This window comes from Phascolarctos cinereus, unplaced genomic scaffold, assembly GCF_003287225.1.
Source record: "Phascolarctos cinereus isolate Bilbo 61053 unplaced genomic scaffold, phaCin_HiC Scaffold_4;HRSCAF=312, whole genome shotgun sequence".
Taxonomy (NCBI): Eukaryota; Metazoa; Chordata; class Mammalia; order Diprotodontia; family Phascolarctidae; genus Phascolarctos; species Phascolarctos cinereus.
This window is the reverse complement of record NW_027555847.1, coordinates 93,372,967-93,399,609: the sequence shown is the minus strand read 5'-3', so window position 1 is coordinate 93,399,609 and position 26,643 is coordinate 93,372,967. Positions and strand designations below refer to the sequence as shown.

Below are 26,643 nucleotides of genomic sequence, written 5' to 3'. Positions count from 1 at the left end.
ACCTGTATTCCCTCCAAACCTTGTTTTCCTTAAGCAATCCCTTGGCGTCATTTTTTCAGGTGACAGACTAATACCTAATGAAAGAACACAGGCTAAGGGGTGGGGATAAAGTGCCCTGAACCCAAAAGAAAGAGACTCACGCTATTGAATATCTGTAAACCATCATGTCCTCCAGACACATATATTCGACCTTCAAATACGGTGACACCTGCTGCACTTCGGTTTGAGCTCATTGGGGTCACTATCGTCCATCTTTAAGAGACAGTCAAGAAAGAAAAGTATACGTGAAATTCAGTCACCTGCTAGACTTCCTGCCCTTCAGAGACAGCTTATTAGAGCTAACAAGCCTTACTATGTCTACAGCATGAGCTTTGTATAGATCTCCATCACAAAGTTAAATTTGTTGCCACACATTAGCGATACAACCAAAACATTCCAATAAAACAAAGAATGTGAGTTAATACTGTCCCTCATTTAAATGATCTATTCAATTCTTCCTCTCTTCTGTGAACTCTTTTATTAAATCTTTGTCTCATTCAAAGCACTGGCCCTGAACTTCTATAAGTACATAAAGTTGAATGGGCAAACGAAGTCTTTGGGTACCAAAGCAGCATATTCCTTGAACCCTTTTTCATAACTGGATCCCCAAAATGTTCATGCAGGAAAGGTAGGAGAAAGCACCAGGCTGAGCTGGGAGCTCTTACTTGTCTGTTTCAGGGGAGTACGTCTCCACAGAGTTGAGGGAAGAATTGCCGTCATATCCACCACAGACGTAGATTTGCCCATCCAACACAACTGTTCCCATAGCACTGAAACAAAAGCACAGTAGAACAGGCATTAGTAATTCACACACATGCTCCTCCTCATCAATCAATACCCATAACCTCCAATCAATCGTCTGCCAGCCATCACTATCAGGTCACAGCTCTGATCATAGCTCTCACGCACTAACTGGCGGCCCACGGTGAAGTCACTTCCCTTCTTGGAGAACCTGCTTCCTTCTCTAGGGTCTCTGTAAGCTCTCTCTCTCTCTGATCCTATTTATAAATCTGATATAGCATTTCGGGAGGAGTACATGGTAGATATTCAATCTTCAATCAATCAATCAACAAGTATTTATTAAGCACCTACTATGTGCCAGTCACTGGAGATATAAGTACAAAGAAGAAAAACATTCCCTTCTAGAAATGAACTTATACTCTAAAAGGTGAGACAAGTCCATATTTAAATATATATCCATATCCATATATGTGTGTATATGTACATATATAATATACACACAGCATAAATATAAAGTTAATAAATACAAATCGATACAAAGCAATTAAGTACAAGTGTGAGAAGAAGGGCCCAGCAATAGTGGGGAGAGGTCAAGAAAGTCTTCACAAAGAAGATGGTGTTTAAGCCATATCTTAGAACATGAAAGTGACCCTGAGTTGTAGAGAGGCAGGAAGCGCATTTTAAGTGTGGGGATTGGCCACTGCAAGAAACAGAGATGTGTGAGGAACAAAGAGAAGCCAGTATGGTGGCACTGAGGTGTACAGGAAGGGAGGTACTGTCCAAGAAGACTGGAAAGACAGGTTGGGGCCAGGTTGTGTAGGGCTTTAAAAGCTAAAGAGAGGAGGTTACATTTTATCCTAGAGGAAAGGAAACCGCTAGAGTTGGCTGAGTAAGGGAGTTACATGGTCTCACCTGATCTTAAGGAAAATTATTGTGGTAATAAGATGGACTGGAATGGTGAGAGACCTGAGGCAGGAAAGCAATTAGGTGACTACTGAGATAATCTCGGTGAGAAATGAAGAGGGCCTGACCTAAGCCGGTAGCTATGCCAATGAAGAGAAAGGCGCAGATGCAAGGGAAGTTGTGAAAGCAGAAATGGCAAGATCTGGAGACTGATTAGCTATGTGTGGTAAGGGAGCATGAGTGGTTAAGGCTACAGCTAAGATTAGAAACTGAAGCTATTCAAAGGGTGGGTGTGCCTCTGACAAAAATAGGAAGTTTGAAAGAGAGTTCAAGGCAGAAAGACAATGAGTTTTAGATCCACTGAATATAAATTGTCTCTGGGACATCAGGTTTGAACAAATGTCTAAAAGGCAGCTGATGATCCAGGACTTAGGCTCAGAAAAGATACTGAGGTTGGATACCCAATTTGAGAATCATCTGCACAGAAATGACAGTTAAATCCATGGGAAATGATGTGGTTTTCAAGAGAAAAAGAAGAGAGGAAAGAAAGCCTAGGATAGAACCTTGGGGAACACCAATGGTTAGGGGGTGAGATATGAGGATGAGCTAGGACAGGAGACTGAGGAGTGGGCAGAAAGCTAAGAAGTGAACCAGGAGAGCAGAGCATCATGAAAACTCAGAAAGGAAAGAAAATACAAAATGAAAGAGTGGTTAACAGCATCAAATATAGCAGAGGGTGAGGATTAGACCTCAGAAAAGACTATCAGATTTGGCAAGTGAGAGGTTGAGTGATGAGATCAAAAGTCAAATTGCAAAGGACCGAGAAGTGAGTGAGAAGAGAGGAAGTAGAAGCAGTGAGTGCAGACTTTTTTTTCCCCCCAAGGAATTGACTGAGAAAGAGAGAGGGATGGGCAGGTAGGGGGCATGGTGGGTAGAGTGCTAGGCCTGGAGTCAGGAAGACTTGAGTTCAAATCCTGCCTCTGATACTTACTAACTGTGTGACTCTGGACAAGTCACTTAAACTCTGCTAGCCTCAATTTCCCCAACTGTAAAATGGGGATAATAACAGTACTTACCTCATCAGGTTGTTGAGAGGATAAAATGAGATAACACTTGTAAAGTACTTTGGAAACCTTAAAGCACTATATAAATGTATATGTAAATAACATAAACCATTATTAAGAGGCGGCTAGGCTGCACAGCAGAAAGAGTACTGGACCTGGAGTCAGGAAGACCTGAGTGCAAATCCAGGCTCAGATACCTACTAGCTGTGTAACCCTGTGTGACCCTACTGAAGTTGCTTAACCTCTGTCTGCTTCAGTTTCATTATCTATAAAATGGGGAGAAGAGCACCTACTTTCCAAGGTCATTACAAGAATAAAAGGAGATCATATTTGTAAAGCCCTCTGAAAACTTTAAAATACCATATAAAGCTAAGATGGTGATGATGATGAGCCTTTAACAGAAAAACAGCGTCCTGATCAAGGCCTGGGTGCCACATCTTAAGAGGGACGTGATCAAATATAAAAAAAAAGGAAGGCCACCAGGGTTATAAGAGGTGCAGAAGGAAGGTCATACAAGGAATCACTGGCTTAATTGGAAATGAAACCTGGGAGAAGAAAAGAAAAAAGTGGGACAGGATAACTATCTCAAATCACTGAAGAACTATCAGGTGGTAAGGAAATTGGACTTACCCTATGTCACTTAAGCGGTAGGGTAGGTAGATGGCAGCAAGAAGAAAACAGATTTGGCACAATGTAAAGAACTTTCTAACAACCAGAGCTCTGTAATGGGCTGCTTTTTTCAGGTATAAGTTCACCATCACTGAGAGTGGATGAACACCTGTCATAGTTGCTGCAGACAGATATTCCAGCGTGGGCTAAGAGGCTTGACAAGATAACCCCTGAGATCCTTTCAGATCTAAGTGTAGCTATCACTCACCTACATCTTCTCTTCCTCATATGATGCCCTCAGAGTTCACTCGAGCAGGTAGAAAACACAGTTGCCACCCTTCCTTTCCTGGGACTCTCTTCTTAATTCTCAGCAGTCTGACTTCCGACCTTGTCATTCCACAGAACTCCTCACACTCCCCTTTCCAATCTGTTGCCATGTACAGCCAATTCTACCTTCATGCCATCTCTTACATAAGCTCCTTTCTCTCCTCTGACACTCACCCCTCACCCCCTGCTTTGCAGACTGTCATCACCTCACACCTGGACTATGGCAGGTAGTTTTCCCTGCCTCAAGTCTCCCTCCACGACAGTCCAACTTCATTCAGCCACCAAACTAAGCATGCTGTCCTCCTATTCAATATACCTATTACCTTCAGGATCAAATAAAAACTCCTCTGTTTGGCTTTTAATGCCCTTTTTTCCTGGTCCCTTCTTACCTCTCAAAATTCTTACACCTGACTCCCTTCCACATATCCTACAATCTAGTGTCAATGATCTGTGTCCTTGCTCACACAAATATTCGCTCTCCCATATCCATGCATTTTTCCTTGATTTCTCATCATCTTCTACCTCCTGGCTTCCATGGTTCCTTCAAGTGGCACCTAAGATTCCACCTTCTATAAGAAGCCTTTCCCATCTTTCTTAATGCCAGTCCCTTCCCCCTGAGATGATCTCCAATTTATCCTGTATTTATCTTGCTTATACATACTTGTTTGTAAGTTGATTTACAGCTAGATTTTGGGTTCCCTAAGGCCTCAGATTGCTTTTTGTCTTTCTTTGTATCCCCAGGGCTTAGCATAGTGTCTGGCACAAAGCAGGCATTTAATAAATACTGGTTGACTTGATTTATTGATATGAAATACAAAATGACCTTCAGTCTTATCCAGCCCCTTTGTGAGACAACAAAGACAGCGGCAGATTGGTGGAAAGTAGACACAGGGCTCTGCTGAGTCTTCTAACTTATAACCTAGATTTTGGCATTTTTTTGTCCAATGATCACAAGTTGACAAATGGAACTGTATTAATTTTGACATCTTCACTACAAACAAAACTAGAAGATACAGGGAAGTTGTAGCTAAACAAAAGAACGATTCACAGGTTCTACCTGAAGAGGCAAAAGACTTTTTAGAGTTGGTTTTATTGATGCATTCAAGGATAATAAGAAATATCACTTCAAAGATACTTGATCCATTTATACTGCAGTACTTATGAGAAGAATTTGTAAGACCACCATGAAAATAATTCCAGTTCACATGCCTTTTGTTGAAGGAGGGAAAGAAATTCTATGAAGAACCCATTACGAACCATAAAATTAAATCTTTGTCAAAGGCTTTCTCTGCCTGTATTCAAATAATCATATAATAATCTTAGATGTTTTTGCTTTTAATATAATTATGTTAATTGTTTCCCTAATGTTGGGTTCCTAATGTCATTTCTAATGAATCCTTCCATCTCTAGTACAAAATTCAAACAGATCAAAATGGCACAAGCCTTTCTATTCACCCTGGAATTGGACTCTCCTACACATGCTATCTTTCCTTATTGAGATGTTAGTTTCTTGAGAGCAGGGAGTATCTTGATTTTGATATGTATCTTTAGTGCTTCTCACAGTGCATGGCAGATAGTAAATGCTTAATAAATGCTTGATTTTTTCATTCATTCATTCACCAAAATGAATAATTTTTTGATATACTGTCAAAATTATTTTGCTACTATTCTATTAAAATTTTTGCTTTTATGTACATTAATGATACTGATGTATAATTCTTTTTTTTTTTGGCTGGGCAATGGGGTTAACTGACTTGCCCAGGGTCACACAGCTGGTAAGTGTTATGTGTCTGAGGCTGGATTTGAACGCAGGTCCTCCTGAATCCAGGGCCTGTGCTCTATCTACTACACCACCAACCTGCCCCTATAATTCTTTTTTATTGCTTTATTTTTCACTAATTTGGGCACTGGGGCTCTATTTGTTTCAAAAAGGAATTTAGCAGAATGATTTCTTTTTCAGTTTTTGAGAATAATTTGTGTAGCAGAGGTAACTTCACAGAATTCACCTATAAATCCACCTATACTAGGGTTCTTGCATTTTGATGGTTCCTTTATAGGTAATTTTATTTCTTTCAGAAATTGGATTAATAGCTCTATTGGAGGCTCTTAATTTGGGCATGTTATATTTTCATACATATTCTTCCACTTCTTTTAAATTCTCATTTTTCTGGTATATAATTGTGGACAGTGTAGAGGACAGAGTGCTGGACTTTGAGGTCAGTTAGACCTGGTCTCGAATCCTACCTTAGACATTTTCCTAACTGGGTGATCCTAGACAAGCTATTTGAACTCTTGTCTACTAATTTTCTCAACTGTAAAGTGAAGATAATAATAGCACCCACCTCACAGGTTGTTGTAAGGATCAAACAGCAAACAGCAAAGTGCTTCATGCTATATAAATGGTGCTAATTTTATCACTGTTATTGTTGTTATAGGGGGTTCTGATAATTCTTTTTATTTCTTTCCTGTTGATTTAACTTTATTCATTTTTTACTATGGTGATTAAATTTTCCTGGAGTTTCTTTTAATAGGCTAGTTAAGGAGGCATTGGATGTGTTTTTCCAAAGGACTATCTTTTAATTTTCCCAGTTCTATACTTTTGGGGGCTTCCAATTTATTTCTCCTCCAATTTACAATTTTTTCTTTTAGACTTATTCATTAATTTTCTAAATCTTAAATTGTATCCAGTTCATTAATCATCTTATTTCCATTTTCTTAATACATGTAATCAGAAACACATTTTTCTTTTCTTCTGAAGATTGGATTAGTTACATCCCAGAAATTCTGGCATGTGTTCTCATCATTATGATTTTCTTTCACATGATACTGAGTTGCTTTTATGATTTGTTCTTTGATCCACTCAATTTTTTTAGGATGTCATTATTAAGTATCTATTTGGGTCAATTAAATCAACATTTACTTTAATATTCAGTGACTTTAATGGAAAGGTAGATATGGGGAAGACAGAAAAAATGTTGGCAAGTATGGTTCAGGAGTAAGAAATGATAGAAATAAAATTTTTCTAGACAATTCAGAAACCTCACACCTGCAGAGCATCAATATTTTCCTCAAGAAAAGTCGGGGGGGGGGGGAGACACCAAGATGGCAGAGTACAGGCAGAAGCCCAGACAAACTCTCCCAACATTTCCTTCCAAACAACTTAAAAATAATGTTTCAAACAGAATTCTGGAGCAGCATAGCCAACAAGATATTTTTCCAGGCCAACCCAGAGCATGGCAGTGCACCAGCTGCCAGTCTTGGAGGTGTCTGCAACAGTAGCATCAGCAGCTTTGGATAAGTGGTCAAAAACAGATAACAGGGGACCTTTTGATAGCACTGGATGCAGGGTGTGGTACTGTTGGGCAACTCTATTGCCCAAACACAGTTCAGGGTCATAGTTTCAGGACAGAGAAGAGTGCTTATGGTCAGTCACAAGGAAGCAGGGGTCTGGACACAGTTCCAAAGAAGGGAGAACGACTACTGCTTGTAGCTACAGGTGAGTAGGTGCCCTTCTGGGTGAAGATCAGCATGTAGACCAGTAGAGCAGTGACCCACTTCTCCCAGGATCACACCACCTTGGAAGCACTGAAAACTTACAGACCTCCAAAATTATCTCTGAAAACAGCAGCATGAAAAAGCCTGAATCTTGGGATAGTGATTCCCTAGCCCCAGCTGAGTAGAGCCCAACTTTAACATAAAGTTCAAAGTTAAGAAACAGGCTGGAAAAAAAGGAGCAAACAACAAAAAAAGAACCTGACCATAAAAAGTTACTATTATGGAGGGAAAAACAAAGACACAAACTCAGAAGAAGATAACAATATAAAAACAGCTACCAGCAAAGCATTAAAGAAAAAAACCTGGAAATTAGACACAAGCCCAACAAGAATTCATAGAAGAGCTAAAGAAAGAGATGAGAGTGGTACAGGAAAAACTGGGGGGAAATAAGAGTGACACAAGAAAATTATGAAAAAAGAATTAATACCTTGGTAAAAGAGGCACAAAAAAATGAAGAAAACAATACTTAAAAAACAGAATTGGCTAACTAGTAAAAGAGGTACAAAAATTCACTGAAAGAACACCTTAAAAAGCAGAATTGGCCAAATGGAACTACAAAATTGTACCTACACAAGCTCACTAAAGAAAATAATTTCTTTTTTTAAAAAATTAATTAATTTTTTTTTCCCATACGCTTGAGTTGAAAATTTCTCTCCCTTTTCCTCCTCCCCACCCTCCCCAAGACGGTGCACAATCTGACATAGGCTTTACATTTACATACCCATTAAACACATTTTCACATTAGTGAAGTTGTAAGTAAAAATTAAAACCAATAGGAGGAACCATCAGAAACAGTAAACAAAACTCAACAGAAGGTAAACATAAGTGATAGCGATTCGACTTCCATAGTTCTTTCTTTGGATGTGGATAGCATTTTCCACCCCAACGCCTCTGGAGATGTCTTAGATCCTCGTAATGCTGAGAAGGGTTCAGTTTAACATTCTTAGTCATTGCATAACGTGGCTGTTATTGTGTACAAAGTCCTCTTGGTTCTGCTCACTTCACTCATCATCAGACCATATAAGTCTTTACAGGTTTTTCTGAAGTCAGCCTGTTCATCATTTCTTATAGCACAATAGTATTCCATTACATTCATATACCACAACTTGCTCAGCCACTGCCCAATTGATGGGCATCCTCTCAATTTCCAATTCTTTGCCACCACAAAAAGAGCTGCTATGAATATTTTCGTACATGTGGGTCCTTTTCCCATTTGTTTGATCTCTCTGGGATATAGCCCTAGAAGTGCTATTGCTGGATCAAAGGGTATGCACATTTTTGTAGCACTTTGGGCATAGTTCCAAATTGAAGAAAATAATTTCTTAAAAATTAAAATTGGAACCCAAAGACCCCAGCTTCTGGGACAAGAACCCACTCTTAGAAAAAAACTGCTGGGAAAACTGGAAAAGAGTATGGAAGAAACTAGGCATAGACCCAAATCTCACACCACATACCAAAATAAAGTCAAAATGGGTTCATGATTTAAATATAAAGTTTGATCCTATAAGCAAACTGGGAGAACAAGGAATAGTTTACCTATCAGATCTATAGAGAACAGAGGAATTCATGACCAAACAGGAGATAGAGAACATTACGAAAAGCAAAATAGATAATTTTGATTACATTAAATTGAAAAGTTTTTGCACAAACAAAGCCAATGCACCTAAGATTAGAAGGAAGGTAGAAAATTGGGAAAGAATTTTTACAACCAGTCTCTCTGCTAAAGGTCTCCTTTCTAAATATATAGAGAATTAAGACAAATTTATAAGACTACAAGCCATTCCCCAATTGATAAATGGTCAAAGGATATGAACAGACAGTTCTCAGATGAAGAAATTAAAGCCATCTATAGTCATATGAAAAAATGCTCTAAATCATTATTGATTAGAGAAATGCAAATCAAAACAACTCTGAGGTACCACATCACACCTATCAGATTGGCCAACATGACAAAACAGGAAAATGATAAATGTTGGAGAAGATGTGGGAAAATTGGAACACTAATGCATTGTTGGTAGAGTTGTGAAATGATCCAACCGTTCTGGAGAACAATTTGGAACTATGCCCAAAGGGCTACAAAAATGTGCATACCCTTTGATCCAGCAATAGCACTTCTAGGGCTATATCCCAAAGAGATCAAACAAATGGGAAAAGGACCCACATGTACAAAAATATTCATAGCAGCTCTTTTTGTGGTGGCAAAGAATTGGAAGTTGGGAGGATGCCCATCAATTGGGGAATGGCTGAGCAAGTTGTGGTATATGGATGTAATGGAATACTATTGTGCTATAAGAAATGATGAACAGGCTGACTTCAGAAAAACCTAGAAAGACTTACATGGTCTGATGCTGAGTAAAGTGAGCAGAACCAAGAGGACGTTGTACACAATAACAGCCACGTTATGCAATGACTAAGAATGTTAAACTGAACCCTTCTCAGCATTACGAGGATCTAAGACATCTCCAGAGGCGTTGGGGTGGAAAATGCTATCCACATCCAAAGAAAGAACTATGGAAGTTGAATCACTATCATTTTTTTTTACTCTTCCGTTGAGTTTTGTTTCCTCTTTCTAATGGTTCCCTCCTATTGGTTTTAATTTTTACTTACAACTTCATTAATGTGAAAGTATGTTTAATAGGAATGTAAATGTATAGCCTATATGAGATTGTGCACCGTCTTGGGGAGGGTGGTAGGGAGGAAGGGGGAGAAAAATTTTAAACTCAAAAGCATATGGAAGTGATTGTTGATGAATCAAAATAAATTAATAAAATTTTTTTAAAAAAATTAAAATTGGCAACTAGAAGCTAATGACTCCATGAGACATCAAGAAACAATAAAACAAAGTCAAAAGAATGAAAAAAATAGAAGAAAATGTGAAATATCTTATCTGAAAAACAGATGACCTGGAAAACAGGCTGAGGAAAAAGAATTTAGGAATTATTGGACTTAGTTGAAAGCTATTTCAAAGAAAAAGTCTACACATTATATTTTAAGAAATTATAAATATCCCAATATCTCAGATACAGAGGGTAAAACAGAAATTGAAAGAATCCACTGTTCATCTCCTGAAAGAGATTCCAGAATGAAAACTTGCAGGAATTTATAGTCACATTCCAGTGCTCCCAGGTCAAGTAGAAAATACTGAAAGCTGCCAGAAAGAAACCTTCAAATTTCATGAAGCCATAGGATTCAGCAGCTTGCATGTTAAAGGATATTATATTCCAGAAGGCAAAGGTGCTAGGATTATAACCAAGAATAACCTACCCAGAAAAACTGAGTATAGTTCTTCAAGGGAAAAAAAAATAGACATTTAATGAAATAGAGGATTTTCAAGCATTCCTCATGAAAAGACCAGAGCTAAACAGAAAACCTGACATTCAAACATAAGACTCAATAGAAGCATAAAAAGATAAACATGAAAGAGAAATCATAAAGGACTCAATGAGGTTAAAATGTTTACATTCCTATATGGGAAGCTGATACATGAAACTCCTATAAATTTTATCATTATTAAGACAGTTAGAAGGAGTCTACATAGACAGAGGGCATGAGTGTGAGTCAATTTTGTAGTGATGATCTTTAACAAAAAAAAGGGTGAGAAAGACGGATGCACTGGGAGAAGGGGGAAGGGAAAGGAAGAATGGGGAAAATTATCTCACAAAAAAGAGGTGAGCAAATAAGAGCTTTTCTGTGGAGGGGAAAAGGGGGTGGAGGGACATCGTGGACAACTCTTGAACCTCACTCTCATTGCTCTTAACCCTCAATCCCAGTGGATTTGGTTCACAGAGGGAAGAATATAAATATACACTCAGGTGGGCATAGAAATGTATCCCACCCAATAGGGAAGTAGGAGGGGAAGAAGGTGAGAGAAAAGGGACAGGGTGATAAAAGAGAAAGTAGATTAAGGGAGGCTTTTAAGGAGAAAAAAAGTCAAAAGAGAGAGCAAAGAATAAATAGAGGACAATAGGATGGAGCAAAATACAGTTAGTAATTGTAAGTGTGAATGTGACTGGGATGAACTCATCCATGAAACAGAAGCAGACAGCAGAATGGATTAGAAAGCAGAACCCAACAATATGTTCTTTACAAGAAACACTTGAAACAGAAAGACATACAAAGACTTAAAATAAGGGATTAGGGCACAATCTGTTATACGAGCTGAGGTTTAAAAAAAAGGCAGGGATAGCAATCATGATCTCAGAAAAAGCAAAAGCAAAAATAGTCCTAATTAAAAGAGATAAGAAGGGAAACTACATTTTACTAAAAGGTACCATATACAATGAAATAATATCAATACTAAACACATATGTACCAAATGGCAGAGCATCCAAATTCTTTTTCCCCCATTTAGTATTTTATTTTTTCCAATTCCACGTAAAGATACTTTTCAACATTCATTTAAATAAGATTGTGAGTTCCGAATTTTTCTCCCTTGCTCCCTCCCTCACCTCCCCAAGACAGCAAGTAATCTGATATAGGTTATACATGTACAATCATGTTAAACATATTTCCACCTCAGTCATGTTGTGAAAGAAGAAATCAGAACAAAAGGGAGAAACCACAAGAAAGAAAAAACAAAAACAAAAAAGAGAGAAAATAGTATGCTTCGATCTACATTCAGACTCCACAGTTCTTTCTCCAGATATGGATAGCATTTTCCATTGTGAGTCTTGGAACTGTCTTGGATCACTGCATTGCTGAGGAGAGCTAAGTCAGTCATAATTGATCATTGCACAATGTTACTGTCATTATGTACAAAGTTCTCCTGGTTCTGCTCACTCCACTCAGCACCAGTTCATGTAACTTTTTCCAGGTTTTTCAGAAATCTGCATGCGTGTCATTTCTTATAGAACAATAGTAATCCATTACATTCATATGCCACAACTTCTTCAGCCATTCCTCAATTGATGGGCATTCCCTCAATTTCCAATTCTTTGCTGTCACAAAAAGAGCTGCTCTAAATATTTTTGCACATGTGGGTCCTTTTCCCTTTTTATGATCTCTTTGGGATACAGACCTAGTAGAGATATTGCTGAATCAAAGGATACGCACAGTTTTGTAGCCCTTTGGGCATAATTCCAAATTGCTCTTCAGAATGGGTGAATCAGTTCACAACTCTACCAATAATGCATTAGTGTTCCAATTTTTCCACATCTTCTCCAACATTTATCATTTTCCTTTTCTATCAGCCAATCTGAGAGTTGAGTTGTTTTAATTTGCATTTCTCTAATCAATAATGATTTACAGCATTTTTCATATGACTATAGATAGCTTTAATTTCTTCACCTGAAAACTGCCTGCTTATATCCGTTGACCATTTCTCAACTGGAGAATGACTTGTATTCTTATAAATTTGACTGACTTCTCTATATATCTTAGAAATGAGGACTTTATAAGAGATAACTGGCTATAAAAATTGTTTCCCAGCTTTCTGTTTTCCTTCTAATCTTGGTTGCACTGGCTTTAATTATCTATTTTGCATTTCATAATGTTCCCTATCTCTTGTTTGGTCCATAAATCCTTCCTATTTCCATAAATACTTCCTATTACCTGACAGGTAAACTATTTCTTGCTTTCCCTAATTTGCTTACGGTATCACCCTTTAAGTCTAACTCATGTATCCTTTTGACCTTCTCGTGGTATACAGTGTGAGATGCTGGTGTATGCCGAGCTACTACTGTACTATTTTCCAGTTTTCCCGTAAGTTTTTGTCAAATGGTGAGTTCTTATTCCAGAAGCTAGAGTCTTTGGGTTTATCAAACAGTAGATTTCTATAATCATTTACTCCTGTGTCTCGTGTATCTACCATTCTATTTCTTAGCCAGTACCAAGTAGTTTTGATGATTGCTGCTTTACGTTATAGTTTGAGATCTGGTATTGCTAGGTCACCCTCCTTTGCATTTTTTTTTTATCGATTCCCTTGATATTCTGGACTTTTTGTTCTTTCAGTTGAATTTTGTTACTTTTCTAGCTCTATAAAACAATTTTTGGTATGGCAATTTAGGTAGAATCATCATTTTTATTATATTAGCTTAGGCTACCCATGAGCAATTAATATTTTTCCAACTGTTTAAGATCTGACTTTATTTGTGTGAAAAGAGTTTTGTAATTGTGTTCATATAGTTCCTGGGTTTGTCTTGACAGGCAGACTCCCAAATATTTTGCATTATCTACAGTTATTTTAAATGAAATTTCTCTTTCTATCTCTTGCTGCTGGGCTTTGTTGATAATATATAGAAATGACAATGATTTATGTGGGCTTATTTTACATCCAACAACTTTGCTGAAGTTATTATTTCAAATAGTTTTTTAGCTCATTCTCTAGGATTCTCTAAATATACCATCATATCATCTGCAAAGAGTGATAGTTTTGTTTTCTCATTGCCTATTCTAATTCCTTCAATTTCTTTTTCTTCTCTTATTGCTAAAACTAACATTTCTAGTGCATTATTGAATAAATAGTGGTAATAATGGGCATCCTTGTTTCACCCCGACCTTATTGGGAAAGTTTCTAGCTTATCCTCACTACATATAATGCTTGTTGATGGTTTTAGATAGATACTACTTATTATTTTAAGGAAAACTCCATTTATTCCTATGCTCTCTAGTGTTTTTAACTGGTACTGTATTCTGTCAAAAGCTTTTTCTGCAGCTATTAAGATAATCACATGATTTCTGTCAGTTTTGTTATTGATACGGTCAATTATGCTGATAGTTTTCCTAATATTGAACCAGCTCTGCATTTCTGGTAGAAATCTCACATGGTCATAGTGTATTATCCTCATAATAAATAGCTGCAATCTCTTTGCTAATATTTTATTTAAAAATTTTGCATTGGTATTCATTAGGGAAATTGGTCCATAATTTTCTTTCTCTGTTTTGGCTCTTCTTGGTTTAGGTACTAGCACCATATTTGTGTCAGAAAAGGAATATGGTAGGACTATTTCTTTGCCTATGTTCCCAAATAGCTTACATAGTATTGGAATTAATTATCCTTTAAATGTTTGGTAGAATTCGCTTGTAAATCCCTCTAGCCCTGGAGATTTTTTTCTTAGGGAATTCGTTGATGGCTTATTCAATTTCTTTTTCTAAAATGGGGTTATTTCCTCTTCTGTTCATCTGAGAAATTTAAATTTTTGTAAATATTCATCTATATAACTTAGACTGTCAGATTTATTAGCATGTGGTTGGGCAAAATAGCTCCTAATTATTGCTTTAATTTCCTCTGTGTGTATCTTTCTGCTTCAAATGTGGTTCTTGTAAACAACATATTATAGGATTCTGTTTTTTAATCCACTCTGCTACGCACTTCTGTTTTATGGGAAAGTTTATCCCATTCACATTTACAGTTACTGTGTATTTCCCTCCATCCTATTTTTCCCATTTATACTTTTCTCTCTCACCCTGTTCCTCCTCACCAGTATTTCTTACTGCCACCTCCCTCAATCTACCCTCTCTTCTATCAGCTCCCCCACCTTTTCTTTCCCATTTCCCCTCCTACTTCCCTATAGGGTAAGATAAATTTCTGCACCCAACTAAGTGAATATATTATTCCCTCTTTGAGCCAAATCTGATGAGTAAGGTTCAAACAATGCTCACCCCTCCCTTCCTTCCCTCTACTATCTTTCACGTGATGCCTTCAATACTTCTTCATGTGATATAATTTACCTTATTCTGCCTCCCCCTTTCCTCTTCTCTCAGTACAATCCTTTTTTTTCAACCCTTGATTTTTTGTTATATCATCACATTAAAGTCAACTTATACCCACACCCTCTGTCTATGTATACTTCTTCTATCTACCCTAATAGAGATACAATTCTCAAGAGTTACAAGTATCATCTTCCTGTGTAGGGATGTAAACAGTTTAACTTTATTGAACAGTATGGATTTTTTTTTCCTTCCCTGTTTATCTTTTTATGCTTTTCCTGAGTCTTGTATTTGAAATCAAATTTTCTGTTCAGCTCTGGTCTTTTCATCAGGAAAGTCTGAAAGTCCTCTATTTTATTGGATATCTATCTTTTTCCCTGAAAGATTATACTCAGTTTTGCTGGATAGCTGATTCTTGGTTGTAATCCAAGCTCCTTTGCCTTCCAGAATATTGTATTCCACGCCCTCCAATCATTTAATGTAGAAGCTGCTGAATCCTGTGTAATCTTGACTGTGGCTCCTTGACATCTGAATTGTTTCTTTCTGGCTGCTTGCAGTATTTTCTCCTTGACCTGGTAAATTCTGGAATTTGGTTACAATATTCCTGGGAGTTTTCATTTAGGGATCCCTTTCAGGAGGTGATCAGTGGATTCTTTCAATGACTATTTTGCCCTCTGGTTCTAGAATATCAGGGCAGTTTTCCTTGATAATTTCTTGAAAGATATTGTCTAGGCTCTTTTTTTTTAATCAGAGCTTTCAGGTAGTCTAATAATTCTTAAATTATCCCTCCTGGAACTATTTTCCAGCTCAGTTGTTTTTCCAATGAGAAAAAAAATTTCTTCTATCTTTCCATTCTTTAGATTTTGTTTGATTGATGCTTGATGTCTCATAGAGTCATTAGCTTCCACTTGCCCAATTCTAAATTTTAAGGAATTATTTTCTTCAGTGAGCTTTTGTAGCTTTTTTTGCATTTGGTCAATTCTACTCTTTAAGGAGTTCTTTTCTTCAGTAGATTTCCCCCCTCATTTGGCCAATTGCATTTTTTAAAGAACTGCTTTCTTCTGTCAATTTTTGTACTTCCTTTTCTAAGCTGTTGATTCTCTCTTGCATAACTCTCATTTCTTTTCCCAATTTTTCTTCTAACTCTCTTATTTGCTTTAAATATTTTTTTAATTCTTCCAAGAAGGCTTTTTGGGCTTTAGACCAATTCATGATCCCCTGAAGTTTCACGTGCAGGCATTTTGACATTGTTGTCCTCTTCCGAGTTCGTGTTTTGATCTTCGCTGTCGCCATAACAGCTTTCTATGATCAGGGCTCTTTTCTATTTTTGCTCATTTTTTAGTCTATTTCATAACTTTTAAAGTTGAGCTCTGCTCCTAGGACACAGGAGGCAGTGTACTGAGCTTCTTGTGCTGGGGTCTGGGGGCCTGGTTTTCTACGCCTGGGTCTCAGGTGCTGGCAGCTTGCCCACTGTGCTGGGGTGGTCCAGCCAAGTCTTGCCTATGGGGCTATGGGGTTTTGGGGCTGGCAGTTTGTCTTCTCTGTTGGGGCTGGAGGCCTCACAGCTGACCTGCTGTTGCACTGGCCTGTGGAGCCAGGACCCAGAGGCCTTGGTTACTAATCTGTGCTGTAGCTGAGAGCTACCTGTTGGCTTCCCTAGACACCATCTGTACTGGGCTACATTTCCCTTTTTACCTAAGTGAGACAGACTTTTCCTGAAGCCCTAAGTTATCCTAAGCTAGAAGATTGTTTCACTCCGTCTTTTTGTAGGTTCTGTTGCTCCAGAATCCATTTAGACGCTTGATGTAACATTGTTTCTGAGTAAAACTGGGGAGAGCTCAGGCGACTTTCTGACTTTTCTCCACCATCTTGACTCCACCCTGCATCCACATTCTTAAAGGTAAAGTTAAATAAGTTACAAGAGTAAATAGACAGTAAATCCATACCAATGGGGGGACCTCAACTTTCCTCTCTCAAAACTAGATAAATTTTACTATAAAATAAATAAGAAAGAAGTTATAGATGAATAAAATTTTAGAAAAGTTAGATATAATGGACCTCTGGAGAAAACTGAATGGGAACAGAAAGACATATACTTTTTTTCTCAGCTGTATGTAGCACCTTAACAAAACCTGACCATAAGAATCTCATAAATAAATGCAGAAAAGCAGAAATACTAAGTGCATGCTTTTCTGATCATAAAGCAATAAAAATTATATCCAACAAAAGATCTTGGAAGCATAGATTAAATTAATTGAAAACTAAATAATCTAAATCAAAGAACAACTCACAGAAACAATAAATAATTTCACTAAAGATAATGACAACAAAGAAACAACATACCAAAATTTGTAGGATGCAGCCAAGGTACTACTTAGGAGAAAATAATTCCAATACTATATAAACTATTTGAAAAAACAATCAGTAAAGGAGTTCTACCAATTCCTTCTAAGACACAAACATGGTTCTGATACCTAAAACAGGGAGAGCAGAAACAGAGAAAGAAAACTACAGACCAATTTCTGTAATGAATATTAATGAAAAATTTTAAATGAAACACTATCAAGGAGATTACAGCAATATATCATAAAGCTTATACAATATGACCAGGTGGGATTTATACTAGGAATGCAGGGCTGGCTCAATATTAGGAAAACTGTAAGCATAATTGACTATATCAATAACAAAAACAACAAAAATCATATGATTGTCTCAATGGATATAGAAAAGGCTTTGACAAAATACAACAGCCATTCCTATGAGAGACACTAGAAAGCATACAAATCAATGGAGCTTTTCTTAAAATGAAAAGTACTATCTATCTAAAACCAAGAGCAAGCATTATCTGTAATGGGCATAACCTAGAAGCCTTCCTAGTAAAATCAGGGTGAAGCAAGGATATTAATTAGCACCACCATTATTTAATATTGTACTAGAAATGCTAGCTCTAGCAATATGACAAGAAAAAGAGTAAGTCTGCCAAACATTTGATAAGAGACTCAACACAGAGTTTAAATCAAAGAAAACTCTCCATTAGGTGATAAAGGTCCTCTAGAGGCTGCTATCTGTGTGAGTGGCATCAAGCCTTGGAACATGGCAGTTTCTTAAATAAGATCCATAATTTCTCAAGAGTTTGTCCTAATTATTCACAGTGAAAAATCAAGTTGACAAAAAATGCCTATCTATTATGCATCTATTGCACTATGCAGTTTGGTGGAAAGCCCAAGAAGTTGGTTCCTCAGTTCACATATTTTGGAAACATGTCACAAACAATGCACTGGATCAAGAATTGAACAGGAGCCAAAGAAGAGACTGGATGGCCATTAGGAAACCAAACAGAACTTATAATGACCCCCAGCTTCTCCTTGAAATCAACCTTAATTTTACCAATATTTTTCTGGTGACGTTATATGGCTGCAACAGAGTCTCTGAAGAATTAGGGCTGAAGGTCATCCAAAGGGCAATGGAGAGGCACAGGGTGGGCAATGAAACACATAATCAAGAACTACAGAAAAGGAGCAGCACAAGTTATCATCAGAGAGATGTCTGATTGGAAAAGATGGGCCATTCACATGGTGGCAACAAGTGATAACTGCATACTTCACTGGCACCCACACAAAGTCAAAAATGTTAGGAGAAAGCTCTTAGCACATTGAATGGATTTATGAGAGGACACAGACAACAGTATGAGAGGGAATGAATAGACTGGGATCTCCAGCCATGGAGGGAGTACTCATATCAATGAAATCGCATATACATTGAAGAATCAAAATACTTTTTTCCAGGGAAGATTATAAAATCCCTAGAAAAGGAAGCAGTGTTAACAAACTAATACAACTTCATCAAGAACAAGTCATGAGATCATAAAAAAGGGAAAAGGACCCACATGTACAAAAATAGTTACAGCAGCTCTTTTTGTGGTGGCAAAGAACTGGAAATTGAGGGAATGCCCATCAATTGGGGAATTGTTGAACAAGTTGCAGTTATGAATGTAATGGAATACCATTGTGCTATAAGAAACGAGGAGCAGGTGGATTTCAGAAAAACTTGGAAAGACTTATATGTATTGACGCAAAGTGAAGTGAGTAGAGCCAGAAGAACATTGTACACAGTAACAGCAACACTGTGCGATGACCAACTATGAACAATTTTATTCTCAGGAATACAGTGATCCAAGACAATTCCAAAGGACTCATGATGGGAAATGTTACCCACATCCAGAGAAAGAATTGATGCAGATCAAAGCATACTATTTTCGCTTTATTTTTTTCACGCTTTTTCCTTTTGGTCTATTTCTTTTCTCACAACATAACTAAATATGGAAATATGATTTACATGATTGCACATATATAAACTATATCAAACTGCTTACTGTTTTAGGGAAGGGGAAAAGGAGAGAAGGAGAAAGAAAATTGGGAACTCAAAACTTTAAAAAATGAATGTTAAAAAGTGTCTTTACATGTAGTTGGAAAAGATAAAACGCTATAAAAAAAAAAGGACAAGTCATGCCAGCTAATTTTATTTCCTTTTTTTGATGGGATCACTACAGGCATGATAGATCAGGAAAATGCCACAGACACGAATGACCTGATATTATGAAAACGTGTGGCCAATTCTTTCATGGGATTCTTGTGGGAAAGATGGAGAGACATAGGTGAGGCACAGGCACAAAAGGCACTAAAGAAAGTTTTCTTTAGACAGGTAGAAAAATAATAGTCACATCAGTAGTCTGATCAACTTGAAAAGCAGGATCCTCCTTTGCAACCGGGCCCCAACCTACCTTTCCAGTCCTATAAATTACTCCACCTCATCCACTCTACAGTCTCAACAAACTGGCTTTCTTGCCATTCCTCCCATACAACACCCTATCTCTCATCTCTACATTTTGCACACTGGCTCTGCCTCATGTGTCTGGAATGGAATTCCTCTTCAACACTGCTCCCATCACCTTCTACACAATGCCTTTCCTAATTCCTCCCCACCTTCTAAATTCTAATGACTTCTCTCTCTCACAGAATCACCTTGGACTAATTTTGTTTATACTTTGTATGTACTTGTATACGTACATATTGCCCTGTGTGTCCTCCCCACCCCTTGACAGAATATAAGTTCTCAGAGGATAAGGACTATTTCTTTTTTGTCTTTGTGTCCCCCCATTACCTGATATCAGTAAGTGCTTAATAAATGTGTCATCGAGGATACCAACAATCCTGCTCAGCTTTATTTCATCTGAAAATTTGATAAGTATGCCATTTACTTGTTTATCCAACTCACTGATAGCAATATGGACAGCACAGTAAGATCTGGATAAAGGCATGGGTCTTCTGGCTCTCTGGTCCACATTCTGCTTGTTTCACCACACTGTCCCACAGCACTCAAGCAGAGAGAGAATTTACACAGTATTTCCTCTAAGCTCTGATGGGTGAAAAGCAGTTGGGAAAATACCAACATTAAACACACTTAATCTTACGCCCATTAATCAGCCTATAAATAGCAATGGTACAAAAATGAAACACAAAAGGTTGTCCAAAGCAGTACAATTACTAAATGAGTGGCCCAGTCACTAAGGTTAGAGAAGGGCAATTTTAGTGTGGGGCTAGGGGTGGGGGGTGGAGGTGGGGTTTTAGAAGGAAAGCTTCAAGAAGTTCGTTGCACTCGACCTAAGCCTCAAATGATGGATAGAAGAGAATGAAAGTTCCTCCAAAAAGCACTGTAGGGAACGGAATGCCTGAAAAAAGATTACTGTTCAAGCCTACAGAACTACCAAGAACATTTTAACAAAGCCTATAATTTAATGAAAATGAAATGGGCTATATCAAAACCATTAAATAACAGAGCATTATTGAAAAATAGAGAGTAACTAGATCAGTAGCATGCCTTCCCAAGTTGTATTTCAAATTCTGTTAAAATTAATGAGAAGAAAGTAGGCAAATGAGAACAAGTGAAAGATGACTGGCAACTTTCCACTTCAGTCCACCCCTGACCCAAACAAAAAGTAAGGAAATAACTAAAATTTGGGGAAACAGGACAATGGAACATTTAAAGCCACAGAAATGCTGTATCATACCCAAAGAGTGGGAAGAGCAAAGTCACCAAAAGCATCAGTGGTGGGAAGAATGTGCAGACTTGGCATTAACCAGTGGGTTTTGAGAAGTGGGTTATATATGATGTTTTCTTTGTTTCCAAGACAGACCACAGTTTAATTCTTTCTAAATAGGATTTGAATAACACAAAAAAGCACAGATTCATTATCTCTGGACATAAATATTAGCACTATTTCCTTAGTTAGAAAAGAAAGCACCACATCTATCTACACAAATGCTTTTAATTATACAATATATAATTTATTACCATTAACCATTTAGGTAGCAAAAAGTTTTAGACAGAGGTAAATTGGTCTTCCTTTCTTATTTCTGGAAAAGAAAGTGAACAATGGAGAGAAAGTAATTGTGAAAGAGACAATTCATACCAGTAATGTGAATTTTTATAGAGATCTATCATTTACAGAGTACTCTGATCACAGAAAATCAAGGACATGAAGAACATGCATTTTTTTCCTCCTATTTAGGAGGGAGAGCCAAACTTGTGCTTTCATTGGTGAGGAGAGTTTCCAATATGCAAACTCCTTTCACCAGGGCAGATCAGCAACTTATCTATAACTTACAGTCTTAGAGAGTTCCCTCTAAGTTAAATGACCTCACCATGGTCACACAGATACTATATGTTAGAGGAAGGATTTGAACCCAGGTCTTCCTGACTTTGAGGCTAATCCTAAATTCCCTATATCATCTTTCCTCTCGATGCAAGCGTTACCATCTCAAGTTTATAGATGAGAAGATTTATCCTCAGAAAAGCGAAGTGACTTGGCCAGGGTCATTTCAACCCAGGTCTCCTGATTCCAAGTTAAAGGTTCTTTGAACTATACCCAACACAGACAACTGTTTATAGCACTGTTCAGCCCACTGAGCCATCTCATGTCACTCAAAATAGCATCCAGACATGTCACAATTTCAATGTTAGAAACAAAGACAGGCCCCTATTTGCCTGTGGTCCAGAAGTTAAAATACTGGCTTAATATATATCTCCCAGGATAAACCAGGTAGTTAGGGACTAGGAGGGGAAAGGAGACTGAGCTGGTTACTTTGGGCAACTTTCTGTATCTACACGCCTGCCCTAGAACATGAAATCCTATCTACTTAAATCTACTTGAAGTTTTTTGGATCATAAATTTAAAGCTGAGAGGAACCTTAGGGGCTATGTCATCAATCTTAATTTTATAGAGTAAGACGCTAAATGACTTGCCTAAGGCCCCTCAGGGATTAGCATCTGGGATGTGTGATTCCAAATCCGGCCTCTAATGGAGCCTTCATGAAACCTCCTATAGTCCCTCTGGCTTCCTGAAATCACACTTGCAGAGTTCTCTCAGCATGACTATCCCACTTAAGTGGAACTTACATCCTATTTCACTTTCCATGTCTACGTGTGTGTGGGGCGAAAGGGGGCCATCTTCAAGACCTCTAGAGTCCCTTACAAGCACTGTGATAAGGCCCAGGCCTTAGTTTCCTCCTTAATAAAATGAGAGGTTGGACCAGATGGTCCAAAAGAACCCCCTCAGTTCTAAGTTTTGCTTTAGTCCTTTGCAACCCTCACTGTACGTAGAGACTCAACAAATATTTACTCAATGAATAAATGAATGGATGAAATACAACAGAAAAACAACATGGCAGAATTCAAAGCCCAAATACCTTCGTTTGCTGTTCATGCTGCCCACTTTGGTCCACGTGTCTGTCTCAGGGTTGTATACCTCCACAGTACTCAGCCGCAATTGGCCATCATATCCTCCAATGGCGTACAGGAGCCCATTGACCACAGCCACTCCTACACGGCTACGGGCTGTAGTCATGGGCTGACACTTCTCCCATCGATTGGCGATGGGATCAAACACTTCGACCACATTCAGCGAATCACCTGCATAAAAATTTGCTACTCAAATTAAAACAAATGATCCCATTTATTTAGTTTGCTACTTATGGGGAATGACTAGTCAGAGCACTTCACTTGATTCTGTCTGCAGAATGACAAAATACCATAGATACCAGGGATATCCTAAACATTTTCAAGAACAAACTTCATCTGTGGGTATTGCCACTGTGAAAATTTCACTCATGCTACGCCTTCTAGGATGCTAGACAAAGCCAAGACCCATTTTATCCTCAGTAGAGGATAATTTTCAGTACTGAAAATCAGTTACAATCAAGGAGACTCCTAGCTTAGAGCTAGTGGCAGAGAAGTAGCACCACAATGTAATTTCCTATGCTTGTCATACAGAGCACCCTGTTAGAACCAAAGCTTTATGTTAAGGGCTGGAAAGAATAATAGCCACCTTCAGAGAGCCGGCAGGACCCAGTGGATAAGAGAACTACCCTGAGAACCAGAAAGGCTTGATGGAGACCAGGGAGACTCGAGTCCTGTGTCTGGCACCTATGGGCTGAGTGTCTCTTAGTGTCTTCATACTTTAGGCTTAGGCAATTCTCTAAGACTGCATGATGCAGAGAAGGTGACTGCTTTGGGGAAGGGAGTTTTATCACTCAGGAATTCCCTATACCTAAGAAGTCACAGGTCCAGGCACTATCCCTAACAATTTAAACTCTTTTCTTCCAAAGAGCTCAATATACACATTTTCTTCTGGATGCCACTCCCAAGGGTAACCATTCCAGTACTGCACTGCCTCAGTGTTACCACGGTTGGGGTGGATTTCTCAAATGAAACTGTTTGTTATCTTGCACTGCCACTAATCATAAGTAGGAAGGTGGATCACCTCTTCTGTTTCATCCAGAAAATCCCTGGTCAGGGAGAGTGAAGAGTGCTCACCAAAAGCACTTGAGTAGCAACCTGAACCTGGAATAATCCAATTTAGGTGAGTCTCTAATATCAGAGCTTTAAGAAAGTAACTGAAGTTGTTACTTTCTTAAAGCTCTGATAATAGAGACTCAGCTAAATTGTGTTGGGCTAAGACTGGAATGATTGTCAGATTCTTTTCTTTACTCTCTCTTCTCCCCTTAATTAGGTGTGTAAATCTCTAATCATAAACACAATGGGAAAAGATGCACCTTACTGATGCTCAATAAACATTAACAGTATAAACACAGTCATTTAAAAAAGTCAAGAAGTGCACAAAAGCAAGCCAAGTATCTGAAAGGGTAAAACCCAAAGGGTATGCTGCTATACTCTCCTGGCAAATCCCCTCTGACTGGGAGCTCCAAAGGGGAGCTGCAAGATACCTGCTGAGTTCAAGCCTCCCACGGCATAGATGAGCCCTGCGATGGAAGTGCAGCAGCGAGGCCGAGTTTTGAAGGCCAGCAGGTGTGGCCGGCGCTCTGGCATGAGGTGATAGTCTTTTGCTTCATCCACCAAGTCCCTGAAATGAAGCACAAGGTAAGAAAGATGATTTACTCACATTCAACCAAGAACAGACTGTCAAATTCCAGCACAAGGTTCCTTCCTCCCAAAAGAAATACCCAAGTTACCCTTTCTCAGATAAAAAGAGGGATGGCCGTCAAAAACTATGGACCTGAGGGATCCCAAATGGCAGCATGATTGTGTATGGTGTGAGTCTCGTGGAGTTAATGAGGACAAATCTCCAGGCATCTGCTCATTCCTGAGTCAATTATATCTTGCGTTTTCTGGGAACAAGCAAATGCTTCCTTGCTAAGTACAAGTACACATTCTATTGCCTGGCAAGTCACTTGGGAGCTTAACTATACTCTGCTGATGGGTCGGAGTTAATAACTAAAAGATCTGCTACTAAAAAAAAAATCAATAGGGAAATTAAAAACCCACCACCAGAGACCAGAAAGCAGTTTGATCAATGATTCTGCCTACAGGAGGGAGAACTTCATAAAGGGAAGAAAAAAGAGGGGGTTGGGATCAGGAAAAAGAAAGGCACATAAGCATATGGCTTTGCTGAAAGGGGAAAAATGATTTCATCACTATGAACATGAGAAACAATGCCCAGACTGGTAACATTCTGAGCTGGTAGATATGACAAATCCAGCTGTGTGGGTGACCTAAATAGGGGTCAATAACGTTTGGACTGGCAGGCCTAGCCTTCGATCACTCCAAATTACATTTCTGAGTATCACTAATAACCTTCCCTCTCTTCAAACTGTTTTGACCCACAACTTTGCTTTGCACAACTAATCTAAAATCCATCTGATCTCTCATGTAACAGGTCCCCAGCAGTAATAGGTGGAGACGTAGCTGCCAACTGCCAACTAGGTCATATACTACCCTTGAGCTCAGAATTAGCTTTTGTTCATGGATCAAGGTGCAGGTCACCAGGAAGCACATAAACTGATCCCCACTAGCATGGAAAGGCTTAGCAATACAGAATATAATAACTTAATTCACCTAAAGCAAATCGTTCCCAGGTCTTCCTAGGGTCAAAATGCCCCAATAATATGAAATGGGACTGAAACTACTAAGCCACATTGGAGAATGTGGGGGAACTGGACTGGATTCTCCTGATTTCCTAATACTTCTGTCTTTGGAGAGGCAGTGTGGTATAACAGAAAGCACAAAAAAATTTAGAGTCAGAAGACCTTGGTTCAAATTCTAGCTCTGACGCTTTCTTGCTGTGTGACCCTGGGTAAGAACATCATCTTTGTGAGCCTCCATTTCTTCCTCTGTCAAAACGGGATAATAATATTTATACTACCAACCTCCTCACAGAGTTGGTCTAAGGGAAGTGCTTTGTAAACCCCAAAGTGCCACAGAATTGCAAGATGCTATTAATAGGTCCAGAAACAGGATAAACTTAGAGGGGGTCCCTCTTCCTACTCTCAAGATGCTGCTCAGGATGGCTGCCACCCTAGAGCTCTAACACTTAGGAGCCTTGTCTTGGGAACAGGACTGCCTGAACTTAACCCTTGGGTCATAATGCAAAGCCCTCCCTTCTAAGCTAACTGACCCAAATAAAGCATTAAGGAAAAGACAGCTGTTCCAGTCCTGTTGAATGCTATTTTGTTCTCATGGTAAGGGTACTGCCCAATTAATCTTCCTAAAGTACTCATTTTAGGGGGTCACTCCCACCAGCTATGGGTACTGAGAGACAGGTTAGATTGCCATAGACTGGAATCAGAGGTGGGCATTATAGGTGAAGGAAATTACAAAAGCCAAAAAAAAAAGGCAGGTAGGCAACAAAACTCAAAGAACATTTGCAGAATGATGACTAGGGCAGTTGGCTGCAATGAAGGAACAGGAGTAGGGAAGGATAAAGGTGAAGAAGTAGGCAGCAGCCAGACTCAGAATGCCAGGCTAAGAAGTCTTGACTTTATCCTGTAGGAAACTGGACCGAACAATCACTAGCCATAGAAGCTTTCTGAGCCAGAGCCCTGGGTTAACATGATAATGAAAAAATGAAGTCGGTGCTTTGATGTGTTACAGAATAAACTAAAAATGGAAGAAACTAAAATCAGGAAGACAAATCAGGAGTCTACTTAAGTATAGCAGAAGCTAAACTGTAGTGATTATAGTAGTAAGAAGGAAAAAGATTCAGAAGAAAACAGTCTTTCCCCTAGGACTTTGAGAGGTGGTTTAGGCTGTCCAGAGAGTTGGGCCTATGTGCCTGCTCAGTCCCAACACCATGGAGATCCAAGTGGAACCATGACATGACACAGGTTTTTGTTTTTGTTTTTTCTGGGGGTGTCTATGCTGTAGTACCATTTTATAACAAAGTCTTCTTGATATCTGGTGAAAA

At 38.5% G+C, this 26,643-nt stretch overlaps 1 protein-coding gene across 7 annotated transcripts in view; it reads right to left on the bottom strand.

Annotated features, from left to right (window-relative positions):
- Positions 1 to 26,643, bottom strand: part of KLHL18 (kelch like family member 18) — an 87,697-nt gene that overhangs the window by 3,126 nt on the left and 57,928 nt on the right. For 5 of the 7 annotated variants that reach the window (XM_078152447.1, XM_078152451.1, XM_020999066.2 and 2 more), the window contains 4 exons: positions 24,167 to 24,303; positions 22,631 to 22,868; positions 705 to 809; positions 141 to 252 (listed from right to left, as the gene is read on the bottom strand). In XM_078152447.1, coding sequence (XP_078008573.1) covers positions 141 to 252; positions 705 to 809; positions 22,631 to 22,868; positions 24,167 to 24,303 — 592 coding nt within the window. The remainder of the gene's footprint in view (positions 1 to 140; positions 253 to 704; positions 810 to 22,630; positions 22,869 to 24,166; positions 24,304 to 26,643) is intronic. The other 2 variants (XM_078152448.1, XM_020999067.2) reach the window with 1 other exon arrangement.